Source organism: Scyliorhinus torazame, chromosome 13 (assembly GCF_047496885.1).
Source record: "Scyliorhinus torazame isolate Kashiwa2021f chromosome 13, sScyTor2.1, whole genome shotgun sequence".
Lineage (NCBI taxonomy): Eukaryota > Metazoa > Chordata > Chondrichthyes > Carcharhiniformes > Scyliorhinidae > Scyliorhinus > Scyliorhinus torazame.
The window spans coordinates 201,067,411-201,092,812 of record NC_092719.1 but is presented as its reverse complement, the minus strand read 5'-3'; the positions used below and the strand labels follow the sequence as shown (position 1 = coordinate 201,092,812).

The following is a 25,402-nucleotide window of genomic DNA, read 5'->3' as shown; positions in this document are numbered from 1 at the left end:
TATTCCCCCCTCTATTCCTAACTCCAATCTCCCTCGCTGCCTCCCTCTTACGAAGCTGATGTGCCAGCATCCGACTCGACTTCTCCCCATACTCGTACACCGCCCCTTGCGCTTTCCTCCACTGTGCCTCTGCTTTCCCCATGGTCCTCAGGTCGAATTCAGTCAGGAGGTTCCGTCGCTCCCTAAGTAGCCCCTCCTCGGGGGGCCTCTGCATAACTCCTGTCCACCCTTAAAATCTCCCCAACTAACCTCTCCCTTTCCCTCTTCTCCCTGTGGGCCCTAATGGAGATTAGCTCTCCCCTGACCGCCGCCTCCCAGACTACCCCCACCTGCACCTCCCCGTTGTCATTGGCCTCCACGTATCTTTCAATACACCCCCGCACCCGCCCGCACACCCCCTCATCCGCCAACAGTCCCACATCGAGGCACCACAGCGGGCGCTGGTCCATCTCCTCCCCCAACTCCAGCTCCGCCCAATGCGGGGCGTGGTCCGAGATGGATTTGGCCGAATATTCCATTCCCTCCACTTTCGGGATTAGCGCTCTACTCAAAATGAAAAAATCTATCCGGGAGTAGGCTCTATGGCCGTGGGAAAAGAAGAAAAATTCCCTGGCCCGCGGCCTGGCAAACCTCCATGGATCCACTCCCCCCATCTGGTCCATAAACCTTCTGAGCACCTTGGCCGCAGCCGGCCTCTTACTCGTCCTGGACCTAGAAACGGTCCAGTGCTGGGTCCAGCACCGTGTTGAAGTCCTCCCCCCCCCCCCCCCCCATTATCAAGCTTCCTACCCCCAGATCCGGAATCCGACCCAGCATGCGTTTCATAAATCCGGCATTATCCCAATTCGGGGCATATACGTTCACCAGTACCACCCACACTCCCTGCAACCTACCACTCACCATCACATATCGACCTCCATTATCTGCTACAATAGTCAGTGCCTCAAACGACACCTGCTTCCCCACCAGTATTGCAACCCCTCTGTTCTTCGCATCCGGCCCTGAATGAAAGACCTGCCCTACCCATCCCTTTCTCAGCCTAACCTGATCTGCCACCTTCAGATGTGTCTCCTGGAGCATAACCACGTCTGCCTTCAGTCCCTTTAAGTGTGCGAACACCCGGGCCGTCTTGACCAGCCCGTTCAGGCTCCTCACATTCCAAGTTATCAGCCGGATCAGGGGGCTACTCGCAACCCCCCCTGCCGACTAGCCATCTCCTTTTCTAGGCCAGCCACGTGCCCGCGCCTCCCGCACCCTCCAGTCCCCCAGGCGGCGGACCCCCGCCCTGACTACCTCTCCTACTTCCAGCTCCCCTCTGGCCAGTGCAGCAGCAACCCAGTTCCCCCCCCCCCCCCCCTCCCCCCGCTAGATCCTCATCTAGCCATTTTGCTCCCCCCATGACACTCCTGTAAGTCAGCTGACTCCTGCTGACCCCGGCCTCTCCCGCCATTCCATCGACCCCCCAGTGTGAGAATCCCCCCACCCCTTGGCAGTCAGTGTGCGCTCCTCTCCAGCACCGCCTGCCCCCCCCCATCCTTCCCCAAAGACGGGAAAAAGCCTGCGCTTTCCGCCTGAGCCAGCCCCGCCCCCTCTGGCGCAGCTCCTTTTTGCGGCCTTACCCCAACTTCCCATCCCCGGGTCTCCACCCCCCCTCTTCCTCCGCGGGGCCCTGCCCCTCCAACACCGACGTCCACATTCTCCCACAGCCCCCACATCAAATCCATTCACCCATCCCCACCCAGCACCAAAACAAAAAGAACATTCCCCAAACGCAGTAAACATCGCCCCACGACAAGCCCTCAGTTTGAGTCCAACTTTTCAGACTGGATAAAGTTCCATGCCTCATCAGGCTTTGCAAAATAGTGGTGCCGATCTTGGAATGTGACCCACAATCGCGCTGGCCGCAGCATCCCGAACTTCACCCCCTTCCGATGGAGAACCGCCTTAGCCCGGTTAAAACCAGCCCTCTTCTTAGCCACCTCCGCACTCCAGTCCTGGTAAATTTGGATCTCCGTGTTCTCCCACCTGCTGCTCCGCTCTTTTTTGGCCCATCTCAGGACACACTCTCTGTCCATAAAGCGGTGGAACCTCACCACTACAGCCCTTGGCAGCTCGTTGGCTTTGGGTCTCCTTGTCAGGACCCATTGAGCCCCATCCAGCTCCAGGGGCATCGGGAAAGCTCCCGCGCCCATCAGCGAATTGAGCATCGTGCTCATATATGCCCCGGCATCGGGCCCCTCCATGCCTTCAGGGAGACCCAGAATCCGAAGATTCTTCCTCCTCGACCTATTCTCCAGGTCCTCAAATTTTTCCTGCCAGCTCTTGTGCAGCGCCTCGTGAGCCTCCACCTTCACCGCCAGGCCCAAGATCTCGTCCTCGTTCTCCGAGGCTTTTTGCCGCACTTCCCGGATCGCCGGACCTTGGGCCTTCTGGGTCTCCACAAGCTTCTCAATCGCCGCCTTCATTGGCGCCAGCATTTCTGTCTTCAGCTCCGCAAAGCAGCGTTTAAGGAACTCCTGCTGCTCCTGCGCCCACGCTGCTTGGTCTCCACCGCCGTCATCTTGCTTTTCTTCCCTCGCACTTTCCGCTGCACCAGGATCACTTTTTTAACCGCACCACGCCTGGTCCAATCCATATAGTGTCGGGGGAACCTTGCTGTCACCTTCCCACACTGGAAGCCGTTGAATAATTGCCATTGGGGCCCCTCTGAAGAGCCCAAAAGTCCGTTCCCGGCGGGAGCCGCCGAACGTGCAACCTACCTAGGCATAGCCGCAACCAGAAGTCCCTTGCTACCCTTCCTAAACAAAGGAACATTGGCTATTCTCCAGTCCTCTGGGACATCACCTGAAGACAGTGAGGATCCAAAGATTTCTGTCAAGGCCTCAGCAATTTCCTCTCTTGCCTCCTTCAGTATTCTTGGGTAGATCCCATCATGCCCTTGGGACTTATCCACCGTAATAGTTTTCAAGACGTCCAACACCTCGTCATCTCAATGTGACAGGCTATCTACACACCCTTCTCCAGACTCAACATCCACCAATTCCTTCTCTTTGGTGAATACTGATGCAAAGTATTCATTTAGTACCTCGCCCATTTCCTCTGGCTTCACACACAGATTCCCTCCCCTGTCCTACAGTGGGCCAACCCTTTCCCTTGCTACCCTCTTGCTTTTTATGTACCCTCTTGCTTTTTATTCACGCTCATCCCATACCCAGCTTTGCAAGCCGGGCAAGAGGGAGAATCAGAATGAGAAGAAACAATACCATAAGCATTTCAAATAGGATATATACTATTTAATATATGTAGGATATGTTATATTCCAAAAATTTTAGCTGGAGATCAAAAGTTTTTACCTTTTCGAATCTTGAAATTTTATTGGCCCTGATAGCAGCAGCATCTAGCATTAGAGGAGCACCCAGTTCAAAGATATCCCGGAGCAATTCATTATGCTGTGGAAGCAGAAAGTTAACAAAAATTGAATGATAGGTTGAAATCAGAATCACTTTCTGACAGGTTTTTAAAATTAAAAATTGGCAGCACCGTAGGCAGCAGTGCTAACCACTGTGACATGTTAACAAAGTGTAAACAGGTTTAATGAGCAGTGCAATTTTACATATTATCTTTGCATATTGTTTTAGCAGTTTACAAGCTTCAGGTTCACTTTGGAGAATACCACTGTGGAACAATCATCTGATGTCTCTGGTCAAAAGCTTTACAGTGGAAAAGCTTTTTTTTTTACAGAACTAAGACAAAGTTTGTGATTTCTCGCCATCAGGAAACCCCTCTGTTCCGGACAAAAAAAAAAATCTTCGGAACTATTGCTGTTTATGGCAGCCTGTTCGTTGGCACCACTGTCAGAGGCCCGAGAGAAGACTTCATACACCCACTACAAGTCTCAACGAACAAAATGTTGGTAGCATTCTCCCCACAAATCAGACTGATATGGTACTGAACCAGGCAGAGTAGAAAAGGTCTTGTATCTGACCTGGTCTACGCCAAGTCAGATGATGGGTGCACAGTGATTAGCAATATTGCCTCACAGTGCCAGAGACCCAGGTCCGATTCCGGCCTTGGGTGACTGCCTGTGTGGTGTTTGAACGTTCTCCCAGTGTCTGCATGGGTTTCCTCCGGGCGTTCCGGATTCCTCCCACAGTCCAAAGATGTGCGGGTTAAGTGGATTAGCTGTGATCAATGTATGGGGCTATGGGTCTAGGGAGGGTGCTCTTTAGGAGGGTAGGTGTAGACTCAATGGGCCAAATGGCTTCCTTCTGCATTGTCGGGATTCTATACCAGATAGGGCAGCAGAGGAGTTACAATTTTATACAAAAGGGGAGAAAAGTCTTTGGGAATTCGCTTCCGCAAAGAGCAGTGGAGGCTGGATCATTGAATATATTCACGGCTCAGTTGGACAGATTTTGATTGGCAAAGGAGTCAAGAGTCATTGGGGGGGATAGGCAAGAAAGTGCAAGATCTTATGGAACGGCCGAGCAGGCTTGATGGACCAAATGGCCTACACAGACTCCTATTTCTAATGATGTTATGTACTGCTCTGTGTGAACTGCAGCCTTTAAGACTGTTGGCAGAAGGGAAGAAAAGTTAGTGTATGCCTGTTTGTAATTCTTTGCTTGAAACTGCACATATATCCATGTCAAAATCCCAAGTTATTAGTGAGTTGTTTCAAACAAGTCTTTCTTAATTTGTTCTGTGCGTCTTATTTTTTTTTACCTGCAGATGGTGTCTGACACCTGATCCAAGAATCTCTTTGAAGGCATCATAGACCCTTCTTCTGACCCAAGTATCAATGTAAAGGCACTCAATCCCAAACTTGATTGTTTCCTCTGGACACTCTTTATCCTACAAAAAAAAATAGAAACTGGTCATCTATAAATTCCTTTTGTTTCCATACTAAAGCACCATCAATGCAGCACACGAATCAGGTTTGCATATGCTTAACTGTCCTATCCTGCCACAAATGGCTTGCAATAATCTTCCCCTTTAAAAGAGCAAATACCAAGACCTTTTCTAAAATTAAAATACTTGTTGGGATAAACTGTTTGTGGCAGGTTACCAATTATTTAACAAGCCTGTTAACATCTTTTAAAGTACTTGGCATTGCTTCTTTTGCAGTGCTAAAAAGCTCAACATAGCTGCAGAAACACACTGCAATTATTCAGAAGTGTTTAATATACATTCTGACTATACAATATACAAATGTGAGGTAATGCATTTTGAAACATCTACTACAGGTGGGAAATGCACAGTAAATGGCAGAACCCTTAAGAGTATTGACAGGCTGAGGGATCTGGGTGTACAGGTCCACAGGTCACTGAAAGTGGCAACACAGGTGGAGAAGGTAGTCAAGAAGGCATATGGCGGGTGGCACGGTGGCCCAGCGGTTAGCACTGCTGCCTATAACACTGAGGACCTGGGTTCGTTCCCACCCCCAGGCCAGTGTCGGTGTGGAGTTTCATCCCCACAACCCAAAGATGTGCAGGTATGGTGGATTGGCCACACTAAAATTGTCCATTATTGAAAAAAAATAACAATTGGGTACTCCAAAATATATATTTTTTAAATTAAAAAAGGCATACAGCATGCTTGCCTTCGTCAGACGGAGCAAGTCATGCTGCAGCTATATAGAACCTTAGTTAGGCCACACTAATATTTAGTTCAATTCTGGTCACCAAAGTACCAGAAAGATGTGGAGCCTTTGGAGAGGGTAGAGAAGAGGCTTACCAGGATGTTGTCTGGTATAAAGGACATTAGCTATGAGTTAGACAAATTTGGTTTGATCTCACTTGAGTGACGAAGGTTGAGGGGAGACCTGAAAGACGTCTACAAAATTATGAGAGGTACGGATAGAGTGGATAGTCAGAAGTTTTTTCCCACAGCGGAAGAGTCAATTACTCGAGGACATAGATTTAAGGTGCGAAGGGCAAAGTTTAGAGATGTGTGAGGGAAGTTTTTTTTTTTTAAAACACAGAAGGTAGTGGGTGCCTGGAACTCGCTGCCGGAGGTAGTGGAGGAAGCAGGGATGATAGTGATGTTTAAGGGGCATCTTGACAAATACATGAATAGGATGGGAATAGAGGGATATGGGCCCCAGAGTGTAAAAGATTTTAGGTTAGACGGGCAACATGGTCGGCGCAGGCATGGAGGGCCCAAGGGCTTGTTCTTGTGTTGTACTTTTCTTTGACTTCTCCTGGGTTCAGAAATCAAATGTTGCTTCATGTAGTATGCAGTAACAACCATTTCACACATCATTCAATTTGGCCAAGTGATTATGTCATTCAGTGACATTAGTGTGTGAATATTCCTAAACTAATTTCTCATGAGCAATGGAAAGTTCCAAGTTTTTCCATCTGGTACACAGTTCAGTCAGTTTTTCTAGTCACTCCAAAAATATTGTATATTCAAGAAACAAATAAATCCCCAGTTAGTTATGCACATTAAGTGTTCAACACCCAAAAAATGAATCGGCTTGTTCAAGTCTATTTGAATGTGTATGCTCAATAAAACTTTACACACCTGATCAAACAGACACCCAAATTCATGACGACTGAACATTTTTGGACTTTAAAAAAAAAACGCTCCTTAAGACATGAGATCTACACAGTAGGACTCCTTTTCAGGACTGTGTTATCAATTCAGGTACAGGACAATCAGATCTGAATTAAATATCTGTATCGCTCAACGGTGAATTCATTTGCAGCATACTTCAATTTATTGCCGATGAAAAAAGTCTATTTAGTTTTGTGCTAAAGAAATTCGCCCAACCGAGTTCAAACAAGCTACGGCAGGTCAACCAAGCGCAATATCATGATTGCCCTCAGCCCCCGCCCCAACACCTCCCGATGGATCTAATGCCCTCTGCAAAAAACACCGACACAGAAAAATACACCAATTTACAGCACAGGAGGAAGTCATTTCACACACTGTCAAAAAGAGCTAATTGGGTTCACGAGATGCGAGCGTGGGAGCAGCTGTACTTCGCCAATCCTGTCACCCCCCTCATGGTTGGGGCGCTTTCTTGTTTGAATGAGCAGCCTGGTCTATTCTTCATTAATGGGTGATGGGCGGCACCGGGGGAATAGGGACCCATGGTGGGGTCCTGACCCATCTTCATTCAAGAGGCGAGGGACGTAGGTACTGAGTTCAGAAATTGGGGTTGCGAGGACCATGAGCATTTGACATAGGAAGTGAAGAGGTATTGGAGGCTTTGATGGGCTTAAAAATCAACAAATTGCCAGGCCCAGATGAATTGCATTCCAGGCTGATGTTGGAGGTGAAGCAGGACATTGCAGGGGCTCTAACGCAAGTTTTTAATTCCTCCCTGGCCATGGGGAAGTGCCAGCAGACTGGAGAACAGCTAATATTGCTCCACTTTTCAAGAAGGGTGGTTGAGATGAACCAGGGAATTACAGACTGGCGAGTCTCACCGTCAGTGGTAGGGAAACTATTAGAGAAAATTCTGAAGGAGAGAATTAATCTCCACTTGGAAAAGCATGGGTTGATTAGGGATAGTCAGCCTGGCTGTCAGAGGGAGGTCAAATTTGATATAAGTTTTTGATAAAGTGAACTTGTGTGTGTGGATGAAGAAAGTGCAGTTGGTGTAGTTTATATGGATTTTAGCAAAGCCTCGGACAAGGCTCCACATGGGGATCTGATTGAGAAGGTTGAAGTACATGGAATTCAAGGAAACTTGTCGCAATGGATCCAGAAGTGGCTTAATAATAGGACACAAAGGGTGGTGGTAGGTTGTTTGGGAGGCCAGTGTCCAGGAACATTGGGGGGGGAGGGGGGGTGGAAGAGAGAGAGAGAGAGAGAGAGTAAGTACGTTTGCAGATGACACTGAGATTGATAGGTGGTTAACAGTGAACAAGAGGGTCGTAAGTTACAGGAAGATATAGATGGGTTGGTCAGATGGGCAGAGCTGTGGCATATGGTACTTAACCCTGATAAGTGCGAGGTGATGCATTTTGGAACAGGGCAAGGGAGTATGTAATGGTTGGCAGGACACTAGGAAGCTCAGAACAGATGGATCTTGGGGTACTTGCTCACAGATCCCTGAAGACAGCAGAGCAGGTGAATAGGGCAGTTAAGAAGTCATATGGAATACTTGCCTTCATCAGTCATGGCATAGAATATAAGAGCAAGGAGATTATGTTGGAGCTATACAGAACATTGGTACAGAACAGCTGGAGTACTGTGTGCAGTTCTGGTCACCTCTCTATAGGAAGGGAGGTGATTGCGCTGGAGGGGGTACAGGAGGTTCAGCAGGATGTTGCCTGGGATGGCACATCTGAACTATAAGGAGAAACGGCTGAGGGGGGACATGATTAAGGCGCACAGATATGAGGGGTTAGGTCAGGGTAAATAGGAAGCAGTTGTTCCCTTGGTTGAGGGGTCAATCACAAGTGACATAACCTTAGGGTAAAAGGCAGGGCTGTAGTGTTTTGTACAGCTTGAGAATAATTTCTCTGTTTCGTCTCTCTTTCACAGGAACAGGCAGAAAGTATTCATTAAGAACTATGCCCATGCCCATGTCCTTTGCCTCCACACAAAAATTATCTTTTTGATCTCGAATTGGCCCTTAGCTTTCCTTAGTTACCCTCTTGCTTTGATAAAGATACCATCTTTGGATATTCCCTGAATTTACTTGCCAATTTTTTAAAAAGTCACTCTGCTTTCCCAATTTCCTTTATAATTTCACCCATGCACGTTCTACAGTATTGAGTTCTTGGCATCTAACATGCTTCCTTTATTTGTATTGTTCTTCCCTACTGCTGTAGCCCTTCAACATTCAGGCAGGTCTAGATTGGTCTCTATCCATGTGAGAAGATATTTGTTCTGAACCCACTTAGTTCTTTGAATGTCTTCATTACTCTGACACTGGTTTACCTTCATGTCGTTGTTTCCAGTCCACTTGCCAAACCATATCTCAGCTTAGTAAAACTGATTTTTCCTAACTTGAAGGTCACTATGCTGCTTTATTGCAGATTTGGGGTAACATTAATTTACAAGCGTTGTATGGGGTCACATTGGAAAATAATTTGGGGAACAGTGACATAGACGGAGATTGTCAACAACAATCTCCCCCCCCCCCCCCCCCCCCCCCCCCAACTGCAGGGAATCAAAGGTTACGGGGTGCAGGCAGGGATGTAGAGTTAAAGGCACATTCAGATCAGTTGTGGTGTGGCAGAATAAGCTCGGGGCCCTAGAAGGCCCCCTTGCTCCTATTTCCTATGTTCTCATCATTAACAGCAAATTCAGCTCAAACACCAGCAGCTTTGAGCCAGTTCTGCAAAAGGATGACCAAACCTACCTGCTGATTTCCATTTCTTTTCTCGTCAGTTACAGTCTATCTCCAGAGTGTATTGAAAGCTAGCTACCGAGCTATATCTTGCCTCAGTCCAATACGGGTCAGTCAAAACTGAATAACCAGCCATCCAAAGTTGATTTTTGTGCCAATAAAATGCTTCCGAGCAGCTAGCCTGGGAGGCACAGGTACTTTAATAACGGACTGCAACCCCCAAAACACATATACAAAAAGTATACTTATGCCAGCCAGTATTGTCTGACACTGGCAAGTTATGGCATGTTATTCTAGCTAAATTATGTAATGATTAATGGTGTGATAATGCATGCTGTAAATAATTAGCACCAGGATGTTAGTGATCAGCCACCCAAATGCATTCATTGTTTAATAATCAACGGTATTACCATGACTGGTTTTTATTTGTATGTATTTCATGCAGACAACCAAATTATAGCCATTTTGCAGCACACAGTTTGAGCATTTTAAAGTGTTTTTTTCTTGAAACAACCTCTAAGCTAAGTTATGCAGTTCAGAAAGAAACTGGTTTATATTTAGTTTATCTCAGGCACATCAACACTCCACCCCCCCCCCCCCCCCAAACATTCTTAAAACATACATCATGCATTACGCTTACAGAGCATACATGCTGGCTGGAGTAATCAGTTGGGCCGAATGGTTTAATACTGTGCTGTGGGCTTGATGAAATGCAGGTACTGTGTTATGCAGGTGAATCTGGCAACCATGCTAGTTTATACAGCTCGTGACCACAATGAGTTGAACAACCAGTCTGACATTGTTGATGTCTGAGGGAAAAATAATGGCCAAGACACTATAAATAGTGCCATGGGATATTTAACGTTCAGCAACATAGAGCTATGATTTAACACCAGGTCTGTGGGCTGCCACTAACGATGTAGTTCTTATTTAGTACTAGTCATATCTATATTAAGTGCTCACGACAAATTGCAGTGCACTTGCAGCACCTAATTTAGCACAGAATTGAATTACGTAGTAGTTTTGTTTCCGAAATCTCCAGGTAGCTTTAGCTTGGGCCACCCATTAGGCAAGCTCAAGCCTCCTCATGCCCTTAAGGAAGACCTAACGTGCAAGATAGTATGGGACACACCAGTTTACTGTCGCTGGATTGCAAGTACAATTTCCATTTGGACCCACCACAATCCTCTAACACAGGAAAGCACTAACAACTGACACTATGGTCTGAATCTTGACTCCTAAAAACAGATTATGCCAAAGATTAAAATTCAAAAATATTGGAAACTGAAACCCAACCCACTTCTTCCAATTTTAACAGAGGTGGGGCTAGGGGTGGGCAACCAATTTGTTTATGGAAATGACTTGGTCGCTTAATTATCATAACATTAAAGACAGACAGCCTCATTAAGAGTAATTCTATTTTTATTTAATCTCAGCTGGGTGTCCCAGCCCTCAGGACTGCGGGTGAAAGGAAGCGAGAAGAGTTCTGTATCGACATAGTGTCTTTACAACACAGCTGGTGGCCTGGGAGAAGCAGATCATTTGGGAAATCAGTTGTTTCAGATTTCTTGGTGTCAAAGGAATGCCTCGTGCTCACGATGTGCCTTCAGGCTAAAATAGTTTTCACAGCTCAGAATATGAAGGCATCAGGTAGAGTATTTAAATAATATGAGAAAACTTGTGGAATTAAAAAGAAAAACTTTATACACGTCATTTTACTGCATTATATCGTACAACGCTAATTCCTCCCCATCAAATTTCATTGAAGCTTCAACTGTGTCTCTCAAATCATCCGTGCAAAGGCATTAATAAGTTTTAGCATGAGTATCTTGAAGTTGAGAAGTCGAAGTTTCGACTAGTTTTCGTTAATTTTGTGGTGTGTGGGCGCAGCGGTTAGCACTACTGTCTCACGACGCCGAGATCCCAGGTTCGATCCTGGCTCTGGGTCACTGTCCGTGTGGAGTTTTCACATTCTCTCCGTGTTTGCGCGAGTTTCGCCCCCACAACCCAAAGATGTGCAGGGTAGGTGGATTGGCCACGCTAAATTGCCCCTTAATTGGAAAAAATGAATTGGGTACTCTAAATTTATATTAAAGAAAAAAAATTTGTTGTGTGATGTGTTGCACTCATTCTTGAAGGTTATAAAGCATTAAACCTATCTTTCTGTCTTCAAGCCAGCGTGAACATAACATACCTCAATGAAATGCATGACATCTCGGAAAATGGAACGCTGTTTCCGCCGATCATTTTTTGCTCTGTATTTGTTACTGTCGGTCGCCAACGCCTTCAACTTTTCACAAAGTTGATCAGTGTTATCATACAAAAACTCCTTTGAAATAAAACAGCGAGACATGCAAGGTCAGGTAACAGAATCAATATACAACAAAAGAAAAACTGCTAATTCCTTCACAGCAAAGCGAAATGGGGTATATGTATGTGTCCATCGAGATTCCATTTTGAAGGAGTAGATGGTTGCTGAGAACTGTGTGTGTTAACAGGACTCAACACTACCTGGATCAGTTCTTACCAGATTCAAGTGCAGAGTTCTCAGATTCATCCAACACATTTATCACGGAGAAGCACTCCTACAATACATCAATGTGATAAATTGAAGCTGCACAGTCTAATTGCTAGTTTACACAACTAGCACGGCAATGACCATCCAGTTCAGTTTTTTCAATTAGCTTTAAATAAGGATGATGATCACATGTGCACATGGAGCACTGAACCTGGGAACTTCCAGACAGCACCAAGCCATACAGAATGTTTGTCTCCGAGGCTGCAAAAGGGAATTATCTTAAAACCCAGTCGGTAATTTACATTTGGCTGCAATGCAAATTTTTTTTTTGACATTCAAATCCAGTAGTGCAACCCAGGTCTCACTTAATAAATATCTGTTGAAAGAGCAAACACTCATTGAATCCTTGAACACAAGCAAAGATGGTATAAGAAAGTCTGTTTTTAACACAAAGCTCCTCTGTACTCAATTCAATAAGCATCTGTAGGACAAACATGACGTCTGGTTAATCTTCCAGTGACATCTTATATAATATTAAACCAATACCAAAGGAATGTCAGGTCATTATTTTTGACCCAAATTAATGGCAGGAAAATAAATAGACTAAAAACTCGAATCACGAACATTTGACTTCAATTCCCCCAAGAGGTAGGTTTGTCAATCTAAGTTGGGGAGAGGGACAAGAAAGTTGACAGGAAAAACTCCAGAATCTTTGAATATTTAATACATTTCTGCACGAATAAATAGTAAATTCTGAAGCGATAGTGTAATTTCTCTTCAGGAAAGTGCACAAAACAAAGTGCTTCTTACTTGATCACTCTTGCGTGCCAATTCAAACAGAAGTGCTATCGCTTCCCCAGCTGCTATTCGCAAGGTCACATTGTCACTGCACAGGAGGCCAGGTAATTTGGGCAGATGACTGGAAAATATAGTTAACAATTCATTAGTACAACAACATATCTGTCAGATCAACATTCCATTTAACATAACCTTTCCCTTTAATGAAATCTGCTTTTCTTTGCGCATACAGCTTATCTAGAGCCACAATGAACAGTGCCGTAGGAGTAACAGGACACGAGTTCAGACTCAACAGGGCAATGTTCTAATTTCAGCTGTCTCAACAGTTTGAGATGACCAGTTGAGGTTATGCATCTTTTCATGGGGGTTGGGGATCAGATGAGAGCAGGCAGATAGATCAAGATAAACACTTTAATTTCAAGTTTCTGAAGTGGCGCGAGGTTGTTCCACCTTTTCTTTCCCAAGGTCACCAATCCCCTAACCCTCAAGATATTCTCGGTGAACTTAGTTCCTCACGTCAGTGCTCAATGATTACCAAAATCATGGTGACTCACTCTTCCTCCCGCACTTTCTAATGACTGGCTGTACTGCAACATTGGGAGTTAAACAGTAACAAGTTGTCCAGAAACTGAAATGTGAGCATATTTGACAAGAATTCAATTAAAAGTACTGAATAGTTGCATGTCTGTAGGATATGTTGTTTGGATCTTTTCCCAATGCAAGGTATGCATAAGGCTGCAATAAACAATCCAAATTCTGATGTCTATTAAAGTGCAGGGATCTTAATTAGTTTTGGTTCATTAACTCTGGATAGCTCAATTTGCACTGAAATGACTGTACTTCCCCCAAAATAAAATGAAGAATCATGGAATCCCTAGTGCAGAAGCAGGCCATTCGGCCCATCACGTCTGCACCGACCCTCTGAAAGAGCACTCTACCTAGGTCCCCTGCCCTATCCTTGTAACCCTGTGCATCGATCGTGGCAATCCACATAACCTGTACATCTTTAGACTGTGGGAGGAAACTGGAGCACCCAGAGGAAACCCATGCAGCTAAGGGGAAAACGTGCAAACTCCACACAGACAGTCACCCAAGGCCAGAATTGAACCTGGGTCCTTGTCGCTGTGAGGCAGCAGTGTAACCACTGTGATTCATTCTGTGCCATTTAAGTGATCCACAAGACCTGGTGATTCATTTGATAGCATTTTCCAACCGTCAAGAGATCCTCCTAATGTCACAGAATGGTATTTCCCCTTTTAAAACCAGTTGTATTACAGATCAATCTTCAGGCACTTAACTTGGCTTTACCATAAATGGGAACCAAAATAAAATGCAACCACAAACAGCAGACATTTGTCAGTAATCATTCACACTTACTTTTCCAAGAACTTTTGAATTCTGGAGGGTGGGCAGATAGTAACTAGTAAGGACCAGGACTGGAGAGTGTTGCAGTGAAGAGCTTGAGTCTGGGAATTATGGGAGGGAACTGATCCATCACCCTTTATGTATGAAGCACTAAAGACACTCTCCAAACAGGTCAGACAAGATACAAGGTCCTGAAATAGATAAATACACATGCACAAGATCATATGAACACACAATGTAAGAGTAGGAGTAGGCCACTCTGCCCCTGAAGCCTGCTCCGCCATTCAAGTAGATCATTGCTGGTTTGATTGCAACTTCACCCCACATCCCTGCTTAGACCCGTAACCTTTCACCCCTTTGTTAATCAAGAATCTATCCAGCTCAGCCATATAAATATCCAAAGTCTCTGCTTCCACTGCCTATTCACAAAGAGTTCCAGAGACTCAACCCTCAGAGAAAAAATTCTCCTCATCTGTCTCAAATGAGTGATTCCTTATTTTTAGATGGTGACCCTTAGTTCTAGATTCGCCAATAAGAGGAAATATCCTCTCCACATCCACCCAGTCCAGAACCCTCAGGGTGGACTCAAATGCCTGTATGTTTTCAATCAAGTCGCCTCTTGCTCTTCTCAACTCGTGAATAGAAGCCTAACCTGCCCAACCTTTCCCCACGAGACAGGCTAGTAAACTTCTCTGCACTGCTTCTAACGCATCTACATATTTCTTCAAATACGAAGACTAATACTGTGGTTTTACCAATGCCCAGCACAACTGAAGCATAACCTCCCTACTTTTATAATCAATTCCCTTCACAATAAATGATAACATTCTATTAGCTTTCCTAATTATTTGCTGAACCTGTAAACTAGCCTTGTGATTCATGCACTAGGATGCCCAGATTCCTCTACACCTTAAAACTCTGTACTCTCTCACCATTTAGATAAGCTTCCTTTTTATTCTTCCTACCAAAATAGATCATTTCACGTTCTGCCACATTATAATCCATTTGCCAAATTTTTGTCCACTCACTTAACCCATCTATGTCCCTTTGTGGCCTCCTTTCGTTTGCTTCACAAATTACTTTCCTACCTTTGTGTCATCAGCAAATTTGGCAACCATACCTTCAGTCCCTTCACTCAAGTCATTTATAGAAATTGTAAAAAGTTGAAGCCCTGCGGCACACCATTCACCACATCCTGCCAACCAGAAAAAGACAGGTTTAGGCCAATTCTGTTTCCTGTTAGCTTGCCAATCTTCAATCCGTGCAAATATGCTACACCCTACATCATGAGCTTATATTTTATGCAATAACCTTTGATTATCAAATGCCTTCTAGAAATCCAGGGACAGTACCTCCACTGGTTCCCCTTTATCCACAACACATGACTCCTTCAATTCCAATAAATTGGTTAAACATAATTTCCCTTCACAAAACCACATTTAGACTCTGCAAGATTGGCATGAATTTTTCGAAATGCCCTGCGATAACATCTTTAATCATGGCTTCTAACATTTTTCCCTATGACAAATGTTAGGGTAACTCACCCTAAGGGAGGAGGCTGTGGCATAGAACATACAGCGCAGGAGGCCATTCAGCCCATCGAGTCTGCACTGACCCATTTAAGCCCTCACTTCCACCCTATCCCCATAACCCAATAACCCCATCTAACCTTTTTGGACACTAAGGGCAATTTAGCATGGCCAATCCACCTAACCTGCATGTCTTTGGACTGTGGGAGGAAACCGGAGCACCCGGAGACTCACGCAGACACAGGGAGAAGGTGCAGACTCCGCAGACAGTGACCCAGCGGGGAATCGAACCTGGGAACCTGTGAAGCCACAGTGCTATCCACTTGTGCTACCGTGCTGCCCCTATCATTGGAGGCATGTCACTGGACTAGTAATACAAAGACCCAGAGCAAGATCTGGGACCCAGGATCAAATCCTGCCATGTCAGGTGGCAGAATTTAAATTCAATAAAAATCTGTATTTAAAAGTCTAATGACAACCATGAAACCATTGTTAATAGTCATTAAAAAACCCCACCTGAGTCACTAATGTCCTTTAGGGAAGAAAACCTGCCAGCCGTACCTGGTTTGGCCTACAAGCAATGGAGGGCAGTTAGGGACGGGCAATAAATGCTGGCCAAGCAAGTGGCACAAGTCCTGTAAAATTACATTTTCTTTTAAAAACTAGCCTTTAGTTTCCTGCTTTGTCGCCCTCCCTCACATATTTAAAAAAATAAATTTAGAGTACCCCAATTCATTTTTTCCAGTTAAGGGGCAATTTAGCGTGGCCAATCCACCTACCCTGCACATCTTTGGGTTGTGGGGATGAAACCCAGGCAAACACAGGGAGAATGTGCAAACTCCACATGGACAGTGACCCAGAGCCGGGATCGAACCTGGGACCTTGGCACCGTGACGCAGCAGGGCTAACCACTGCGTCGCCGTGCTGCCCATCGCTCTCCCTTTACGAATAAAGGAGCTACATTTGCCATCCTTCAATCTAATTAAACTTTCCCTGAACCAAGGAATTATGGAAAACTGAAACCAAAGCATCAACTATCTCATTAACTATTTCTTTCAAGAACTTAGGGAGAATTCCATCTGAACCCAGGAATTTATCAGCTCGCAGACCCAACAATTTGACAATACCAGTTCCCTGGTGAGGCCCGAGTTCCTCCCTCCCTTCCATTTCCTGATTTACAGCTATTTCTGTGATGTTACTTGTATCCCCGTAGGGAAAACCAGTGCAAAATATCGGTGTAATTCATCTGCCATAGCCCTGCTTCCCATAGGAATAGTTAGAGCTAAAGAAGGCGCTTATGAAACACATTTACAGAATGATATGTCCATTTCTGATGTGACTGCACTCTGTATCTCATAAAGAGGAACTCTGGTTTAGGGAGGAGTACACTTAATCTTTCAGTTTAAAGGTTCCTGCTTTTCACTCCACAGCCCAATGTTCAGCTTGCATCACTGATCATTCAGTATTTTTCATATTTCTCATCATTTATGGTCTTACACGCGCCGGCTGATAGTAGCAAAGATCAGCTGAAATCACTGACAATTCCTGCGCAATCACAGCTGAATTTCAGTCTCAGATATCTGTGAAGATATTAAAAATCTACAAATACTACACTCAATGATTAGCTGCAGTTTTGAACAAATCTTTATTACAGATTAATATAATCATGATTACCTCTTCTAATGGCAATAAACGCTGGCCTAACCAGTGGCGTTCACATCCCGTAAATGAATTTTTTAAAAATCACAAGCAATTGATCCAAACCACTAAATTAGCCAATTACGGATTAATTTCAGCTCTGAAGCACTGGTGCATCTGTGATGAAATTTGATTTCAACAATGTTTTGATACAGGAATAATAGATAGGAACAAACATCTTTGTTAAGGTGAGTTGACTGTAAGTAGAACATTCACGTGTGTATAATAACTAATGCTCTTTGATATATATCTGGGGCCTAAGACACGTCAAACTAATTAGTGTTAATGTAGGGTGTGCCCTCAATGCATTTGATGCAGTGTTCAGTTAGTCTGACTATCACATACAGCTGAAAAAACTAGATGTTTTTTGTTTATTGGATTAATTATATGACGAATACAGAAAATAAAATTCAAATGATTCTTTCCCAGGAATATCAACAGTCATGTAACTGGTCGCAGCAGGTGCTATCACAGCTACTTTAAGCCATTCCTGGAAAAAAAAAAGTACCACGCTGCTGCAACGTTCACACAGTGAAAACTGAGCAGAGGTGAAACAGGAGAAATTCTAATAGAATAAGGTATCAGATTGTATTTTGCTTCACAATAAAAGATAGAAAGCACATACCAGAAATAGTGAGAAACTAAGGGTCTAGAAAAAATAAAGTAAAGTTGCCAAATTCCCAGACGACCATAGGCTGCTTTCCTCTTTGAAGGGGAGAGCTGACTGGTGGTGATTTAACCGGAGGATCACTACATCGCAGGCAAGGGCCAAGGTTGAGAAGACAGGCCTTCATGAATAACCGGTACAGGAATTGAACCCACGCTGTTGGCCTCGTTCTGCATCACGAACCAGCTGTCCAGAAAACTGAGGTAAACTTAATGAAAAATAAGAGCCAACAAATCCCCATGCTAGAGTTCCAAAAGTTGTGGTTATACACATATAATGGATGCACTACTGGTTACAAACTCATCTAGATTCTGGAACAATCTCATTTAACTAGAAGGTTGAAAATGTAACACTGTTATTCAAGGGGGGGGGGTGAAAGAAAACAAACATCTATAGGCCTGACAGCCAGATATCAGTCATCCGCAAACCATAACATGACGATGCAGAGTCAAATGGCTTATGAAAACGGAATCAGGTTTGACAATTCTATTGGACACGTTTGAGGAAGTCAAGAGCAGGGTAGATAAAGGGAAATGGTGGATGTATATATTTGAATTTTCAAAAGGCATTTGACAAGGAAGGCCCATTGGGTTGGAAGTAATACAATAACAAGGATCAAGGATTGGTTAAAGGGCAGGAAACAACATAGGAATAAACAGGTCAGTTTCAAATTGGCAGACTGTTACTAGTGGTGGGGTGCTATAAAGATTTGTGCTGGGAACCAAACTAGTTGCAAGCTACATTAATAACTTAGATGAGCAGACTGAATGTAATCTATCCAAGTTTGCTATCCAAAGATAGTTTGGAAAGTATGCTGTGAGGACACAAAGGTGTCTGAAGAGATAGAGATAGGTTAAGTGAACAGACAAGGAAGTGGCAGATAAATATGTGGGGAAATAGGAGATTAATTACATTGGTAGGAAGAAAAGAAATTATCAAACATCGGCATCCTTGTACAGTAAACACGAAAAGTTAACATTCAGGTGAAGCAAACAAGTAGGAAAACAAATGTTATGTTGGCCATCACTGCAAGGAGGTTGAAATACAAGAGTAAATCTTATGCAATTGGACAGTGCTTTGTCCAAATAAGTGAGACCACACTTAGTGCTATGCACAGTTCTGGTCTCTGTACCCATGGAAGAATATTGAGGGGTTGCAGTGAAGGTTCAATAGATTGATCCTGGGATGAAAGGTTTGACCCATGATGAGAGATTGAGTAAAATGGGCCTATACTCTCTAGAATTTAGATGAGGTTATCTCATCAAAACATAAAAGCTTGAGAGCTTGCCCTATAGATGCCGAGAGGTTGTTATCCTCGCTGGAGAATCTATGACTAGGCTAAACAGTCTCAGGATGCAGTGTCAGCCATTAAGGGTTGAGATGAGGAGAAATATATTCAGTGAAAGGATTGTGAATATTTGGCATTCGCGACCCCAGATGCTTATCCAAGGTTAAGAGCTATAGATATTTGGACTGTAAGCGAATTGAGGGATATGGAGATTGGGCAGGAAAGTGGATCTGAGGTTAATGGTCAGCCACAATCCTACTGAATGGTGGAGCAGATTCGAAGGGTGTATTGACCACTTCAGCTCCTATTTCTGATGTTCTCTACAACATACCATTACCCTCTCTAGCTCCATGACTCTCATTAGTTCTTTACCGTGTCTCCCCATCATCTCAATCGTGTCAGCTAAGTTTTCTGTTCAACATTTGACAGGTTGAGAATGTTTTGGTGATGAGTGCAGACTTGAAACACCTGTTTTTCATTTTTACTTTTATCTCTGCATTTGGCATTTCTCTTGATTCTCTCCTCCACACAAATAACAAAACTCTATTCGAATGGGTGACAGCTTTGAATTGTGACTCAAGTGAAATGTACCAAAGTAGACTCACACCCATTGACCTTTTACATGCAAAGACTAAAACTGAGTGACAAGAAAACGTGGTTGAAAGTTTTATTCAGCTCATCAAGTGAATTCCAGAAAGCAGAAAATATTCGAAATACACGGCATTTGTAATTTTAAAAAATGTCAGCATTTCAGATGCATAACCTTCATCAGAGCTGCATGCAAAATTTTCTCTCAATATCAATGCTGACAGCCCTGTGCATTTCCAATATTTTATATTTCAGACATTTTATTATTTAAATCAATTCCTTTTACAGACCATATAAAATTTGCCATAAGATGGGTTCTGTTCAATTTAGGGGGAACAAGCCAAACTGGTACAAAATTTCTCTGATTTCCAGAATATTTGGCAAAACTGTAGGATAACTTAAGTCTATATCCACCTTGATTAACTGCATTCCAGATGCCATTTCCAGTCGGATAGAGTAACTGGCCCCACTACGGCCGGAGGCTCAGATACAGGAATTATTTTTTAGGATCTGCAATGAACCTTGAGCATCAAAATGAGCCTCACATTACTGTGCCATTGGTTTTATTGACCTAGTACCAAAACAAGTATCTACTCTTTTAAAAAGACAAAGTTAACTAACAAATCAAGACTCACCTCCGCTTCGTTAGCAGCAATGTAGCAGCATATTCCTAGTGCAGTGGCACACTAAAAAGCAACAACAGACAGTAAGTAACAGATAGTCAAATGTATTACCAAACCGAAAGGCTAGATAGGTGAAGGTTCAGACCATTAATCATTTTAGCCTGTCGAAATTAGGTAAACTGCTTAGCTTAGATGGCCTGAAACTCTTGCAATTAGAACTATGCAAAAGATGCACCATAAGGCAGGCGATGGGAAAAATATTTAAACTTTCAATAATTTTACTGCTTTGGACCAACTACACCTTTAACAATGGTGGAACATTAATAGTTTATGGCCGCACTTAATTCTCAAAGCTGCAAAACAAAAGTTGACTAAACATACTAATTCAGCCAATGCCATTTTTAATACAACAGTTCTATACCATAAAGCAGAACAACAAGCCCTATTCCATACTAGCATCAAACTCTACAGCCAACTTAAAAATTTAGTTGAGAGGAGCCTGTGCTACTCTAATGACAGTTTAATCATCGAAACAATTATATTTTACCTTCTTCCCTTTACATACATGTAGTACCAGTATGTACTATCAATTTTCTTATATCATTTTTTTTTTTTTTAAATCATAATGAGGTCATAAAAGGGATGCATGATCTTGACCGTCTTGTGCGATTAGTTCCCAACATCATACAAAGTTTTATTGCCACAGATTTTATGTCAAAAATTAATTTTAGTACTTGTATCAAGAATCTCTAGGAATATTTTTGCAAATCCACTATCTAAGTGTTTCAATCTCATTTTGGCCTAAGGACTAAGTATTGAAGCAAGCAACTCGTTGAGCCATGTAGATTTAGCAGCACAGATTGATGCTGTACAAAACTCAACCAGAAGTTGTAACTTTTTTTTCTTTTAAAGTTCAGAGTGCCCCTTTTCCAATTAAGGGGCAATTTAGCGTGGCAAGTCCACCTAACCTGCACATCTTTGGGTTGTGGGGGTGAAACCCACACAGAAACGGAGAACGTGCAAACTCCACACGGGCAGTGGCCCAGGGCCAGGATTCAAACCAGGGTCCTCAGCGCCGTAGGCAGCAGTGCTAACCATTGTGCCACGTGCCGCCCATAGAAGTTTTAACTTTAATGGGTATTCAGCTCAGTTATTATAAAACATCCTTCAAGCAGGAGTCTGATAAGAGGCACGTTTGGGCAGTCACAGTATCATGAACAAGAATCTTGTAGATTAATCAAAAGCATCATTTTGCACATTTATAGATTTTGGCTGGTGTTGATGGAGGTATGGTGACCCATGTATGAGGCACTTAATGTGATTTTGATTCACATGATGTATTGCACAGGTTGATGTAGATGGGTATAGCGTGCAGACCAGTCGGAGGTTAAAATTCCATTTGTGCTTTGTCCTATAATCCTTTGTTTATAGCCTGCTTTATTTGCTTTGTACATGGCTGCTGATGACCATGGGATTGATTGCTGTGAGTACGACATAATAAGACATGCCTAGCTTTTTATTTTTTTGTATGCCCAAAAACAAAAAGTATAGCATTTTCTGGAATAACGTCAATTTGTGCTGGTACATGTCTCCTGGAAGCTCTAAACAAAAACCTGGGAAAGTCAAATTAAACAGAACGTTTGGTTCCATCTGTCTAATCTCGCTTACTGCTATAGAAGGGCTGACATCTTTGTCCCAAACTTTGGTAAAGGAAAAGAACCTTTGGATATGGATCAATTAGTTATTGATAGGTCTTAGGCTTAAATAGAAACATGAGGGCCAAACGCAGTACTGTCTATGCAAGATACCACAAATCTCTGCCTGTGCCTCAGCATCTCTCATTCCTACAATATGAAGCACGCCCATTTCCTAAAGATATTTTATTGCCACAGATTTAATGTCAAAAATTAATTTTAGCATTTATTTTAAGAATCTCTAGGAACAGTTTTGCAAATCCACTGTCTAACAGTGTTCTGATCTCATTTGGGCCTAAGGACTCAGCATTGAAGCATGTATCACTTGGAAAACCCAATACTTACACTGTGTCTGGCAGCCAAGCTAGCTGATTTGTCAGTAAAGATATTAATTAGGACAGACTTCAGGGTTTTGAAAACATCTTCGCCTTCTTTGCACGATCCAAACTGAATACATAGCAAGGATATGACAGTAGCTGCAATGGCTTGTTCTTCACTCTTCCCTTTAGAACAAAAAAAGTAAACACAAAACTATAGTTGTTTTTGAACTTAACCAGTGTTTTCCCCTAGATGTTTGGTAAGCATTTAACATCTCTTCTGGGTCTATCCTTTTGTTTCCAAGGTTGCCCCATTAAGATTCCCTTTGCCTTGCACCTTCTTCCTTTTTTGTCATTTAATCCCTCCTGCCATCCACCTTATCACAGACATTTCAGTTTTATTCTTTCACGAGCTCAGTACTTGCTTAAGAACTGCTCGTTGCCAACATCTTCCAGTTCCGATTTAAAATGATCATTGTGAAATGCTACTTTCGTTGCTCTCTCCACAAATGCTGCCTGACCCACACTGTTACCAGTATTTTCACTTTTTATTTCAAATCTAACTAGCTCACCATGCCAAAATATGAACTCGTTTGGGGAGGATATTTCACCATTTCATCGTGTAAAAGGTCAATCCTGCACGATGAAGACCTTCCAGCCACCTCTTCAAACTAAACATCGCCGAAAGTCTTATTCAGTTTCTCAAGATGCACGCACCTTTCTTTAGGCAACGCTCCAAGCAATCAGTGAGGGTGATTCTCCTTTCCACCAAAAAGTCTGACAGGATTTTGGAAGAAAATGCTACCTTGAGGCTTTCAAGGGCATTTTGTCTCGTTTTTGCACTAAAAACAAAAGATGGAATAATGTAACACAAAAAGATAAATGACTCTAGCTAGTATGAAAACCCAAACTCAAATGCAATGCACTCAAGCCTGCCTCACCTTTTACCCATTGTGTTATCAATACATTCCTTCAATTTATCTTCAGCTTCCTCTTGGGCCATTTGTTCATTAACGGCTTCATTTCCTAAAAATAAAAAAGATATTTGCCAATTTACCCAAAAACGAGAGAAACAAATTAAATCTTCAACAATAAAATAAAATGTTACAGAACCTGCCACTGTACATTGATCATCACCATCTAGATAATACTGTGAAGGATATTTGACTATCCAGGGCAGTGCAGTACATAATTGCAAAGTTTTCTCTTGCAAAATAGTCAAGATTGTGGTTAAAATGTGGAACTCATTACCAAGAAGAGTGATTGACACAAACAACGTGGAGGTATTTCAACAGACGATCTTCCCTCTGACTTAAGATCAGAAGTGGAAATGTTTACTGATAATTACTGTATTCAGTTCCATTTGCAACTCATCAGATAATGAAGCAGCCCATGAGCAAGGTCTGAACAACATTCAGGTCTAGATTAGGAAGTGGCAAGTGATATCTGGGGGCTGAGATGAATGGCCGTCCAACAACACAACCACCTTTGTTTGTGCTAGATACGATTCCAACCAGTGGAAAGATTTCCCCTCAGTTTCATACCAACTTCAATTTTGCTAGAACTCTTTGACACAGTCAAATGCTGCCTTGGCGTCAAGTGTAGCCCTTTCACCTCACCTCTGGAATTCTGCTCTTTGGACCATATTTGGACAAAAGCTGTGATGAGGTCTGGAGCCAAGTGGCCCTGGTGGAACTAAAACTGTGCATCAGTGAGCAGGTTATTGCTGATTAAGTGTTGTTTGATAGCACAATCAACAGCTCCTTCCATAACTTTGATGATTACAAGTAGACTGATGGGGCAGTAATTGATCGAATAGAATTAGTCCTGCTTTTTGTCGACAGGACATACCTGGGAAATTTGCCATATACACATGGCTAGGGATGCAGGTAGTTCTGGAGCACTTCATGCAGGTTAACCACAATTATTGGTTCTCCACAGCTTTTCTAATCTCCTGAAACATGTGCAACTCCAGTTAGGACATCTAATGGCAAAAGAGGGAAAAGAGCGGAATTCCCTATCTTCCCAATGGCAATTAAATATAAAAGCAAGGTTATTGACCTGCAGCTGATTTTGTAAAGTCCCGAGCATTAACACAAGGGCTCACAACACAAGGGCTCAGAACTTGCTTCAAATATATGTACCAGGTCTTGAAACATCAAACACTAAAGGCAATGCATTTCATTAGTACCTTCTTCAGGCACACTGGCCGTCTCACTGGCGCTGCTGCAGTGGCTCAGCACTTCACTGGCGAGATCATCATCACTGGCCTGAGTCTCCCCTTTAAATCCATTCCGTCCTCCTGCCGACAAAATATAGCAAAGTGAATAGTGCTCCTGCAATATAAAAGTGCTGTGGCGTGACTAATCCAAATTTGTATCTGCTTTGTAGGGTACCACACATGCGTTTACAATCTCCTGTAGACATAAAGCTTTCAGACATGTGAGACACACATGTAAAATGCTGTATGTATTGAACTATGCTTTTCTTCCTTTTAACAGTTTTGAATATACAAGCTCCATCACACAATACCAAAAGACGCAAGATGACAAAAGTAACTTATTTTTGCATAGCACTTCAGAACTAGGGTACTTTAGTGTGGGAGGGGAACCTTTGCCAGGTGGGAAAAGCAAAATACTGCGGTGGGGTCGAAATTTGAACCCAGAACAGAAAATGGTGGAAATGCTCAGTAGATCTGGCATCTAAGGCAAGAAATAGAGTTAATGTTCCAAGTTGATGAATTTTCAGCAGAACTGGGAAAGTAGTTGTTGCAGGCTTTAAAGACGTACAGTCAATGAAGTGGGGGAGGGGCTGGGGGAAAGATTAGAAGAGATGGGGTTTGACTGGGTGGAAATGTAACACTGCAATACAAGATGGCCGTTGATACCCAAGTGCACATGCGCACCTGCTCAGAAAATGAGTGAAAATGTAAATATTGCCACAGTCCCAGAGGCTGTGCTCTCCTTTGAGAGCTGACTGGTGGCGATTTAACCCGACGGACATC

At 43.3% G+C, this 25,402-nt stretch overlaps 1 protein-coding gene across 1 annotated transcript in view; it reads right to left on the bottom strand.

Moving 5' to 3' along the window:
• ifrd2 (interferon-related developmental regulator 2) overlaps positions 1-25,402 on the bottom strand; it is a 59,488-nt gene that overhangs the window by 8,432 nt on the left and 25,654 nt on the right. The window contains exons 2-11 of the mRNA XM_072472896.1: positions 24,590-24,700; positions 23,340-23,424; positions 23,116-23,240; positions 22,427-22,584; positions 20,400-20,450; positions 14,007-14,185; positions 12,642-12,750; positions 11,508-11,642; positions 4,726-4,854; positions 3,354-3,449 (exon numbers count right to left, since the gene is read on the bottom strand). Coding sequence (XP_072328997.1) covers positions 3,354-3,449; positions 4,726-4,854; positions 11,508-11,642; positions 12,642-12,750; positions 14,007-14,185; positions 20,400-20,450; positions 22,427-22,584; positions 23,116-23,240; positions 23,340-23,424; positions 24,590-24,700 — 1,178 coding nt within the window. The remainder of the gene's footprint in view (positions 1-3,353; positions 3,450-4,725; positions 4,855-11,507; positions 11,643-12,641; positions 12,751-14,006; positions 14,186-20,399; positions 20,451-22,426; positions 22,585-23,115; positions 23,241-23,339; positions 23,425-24,589; positions 24,701-25,402) is intronic.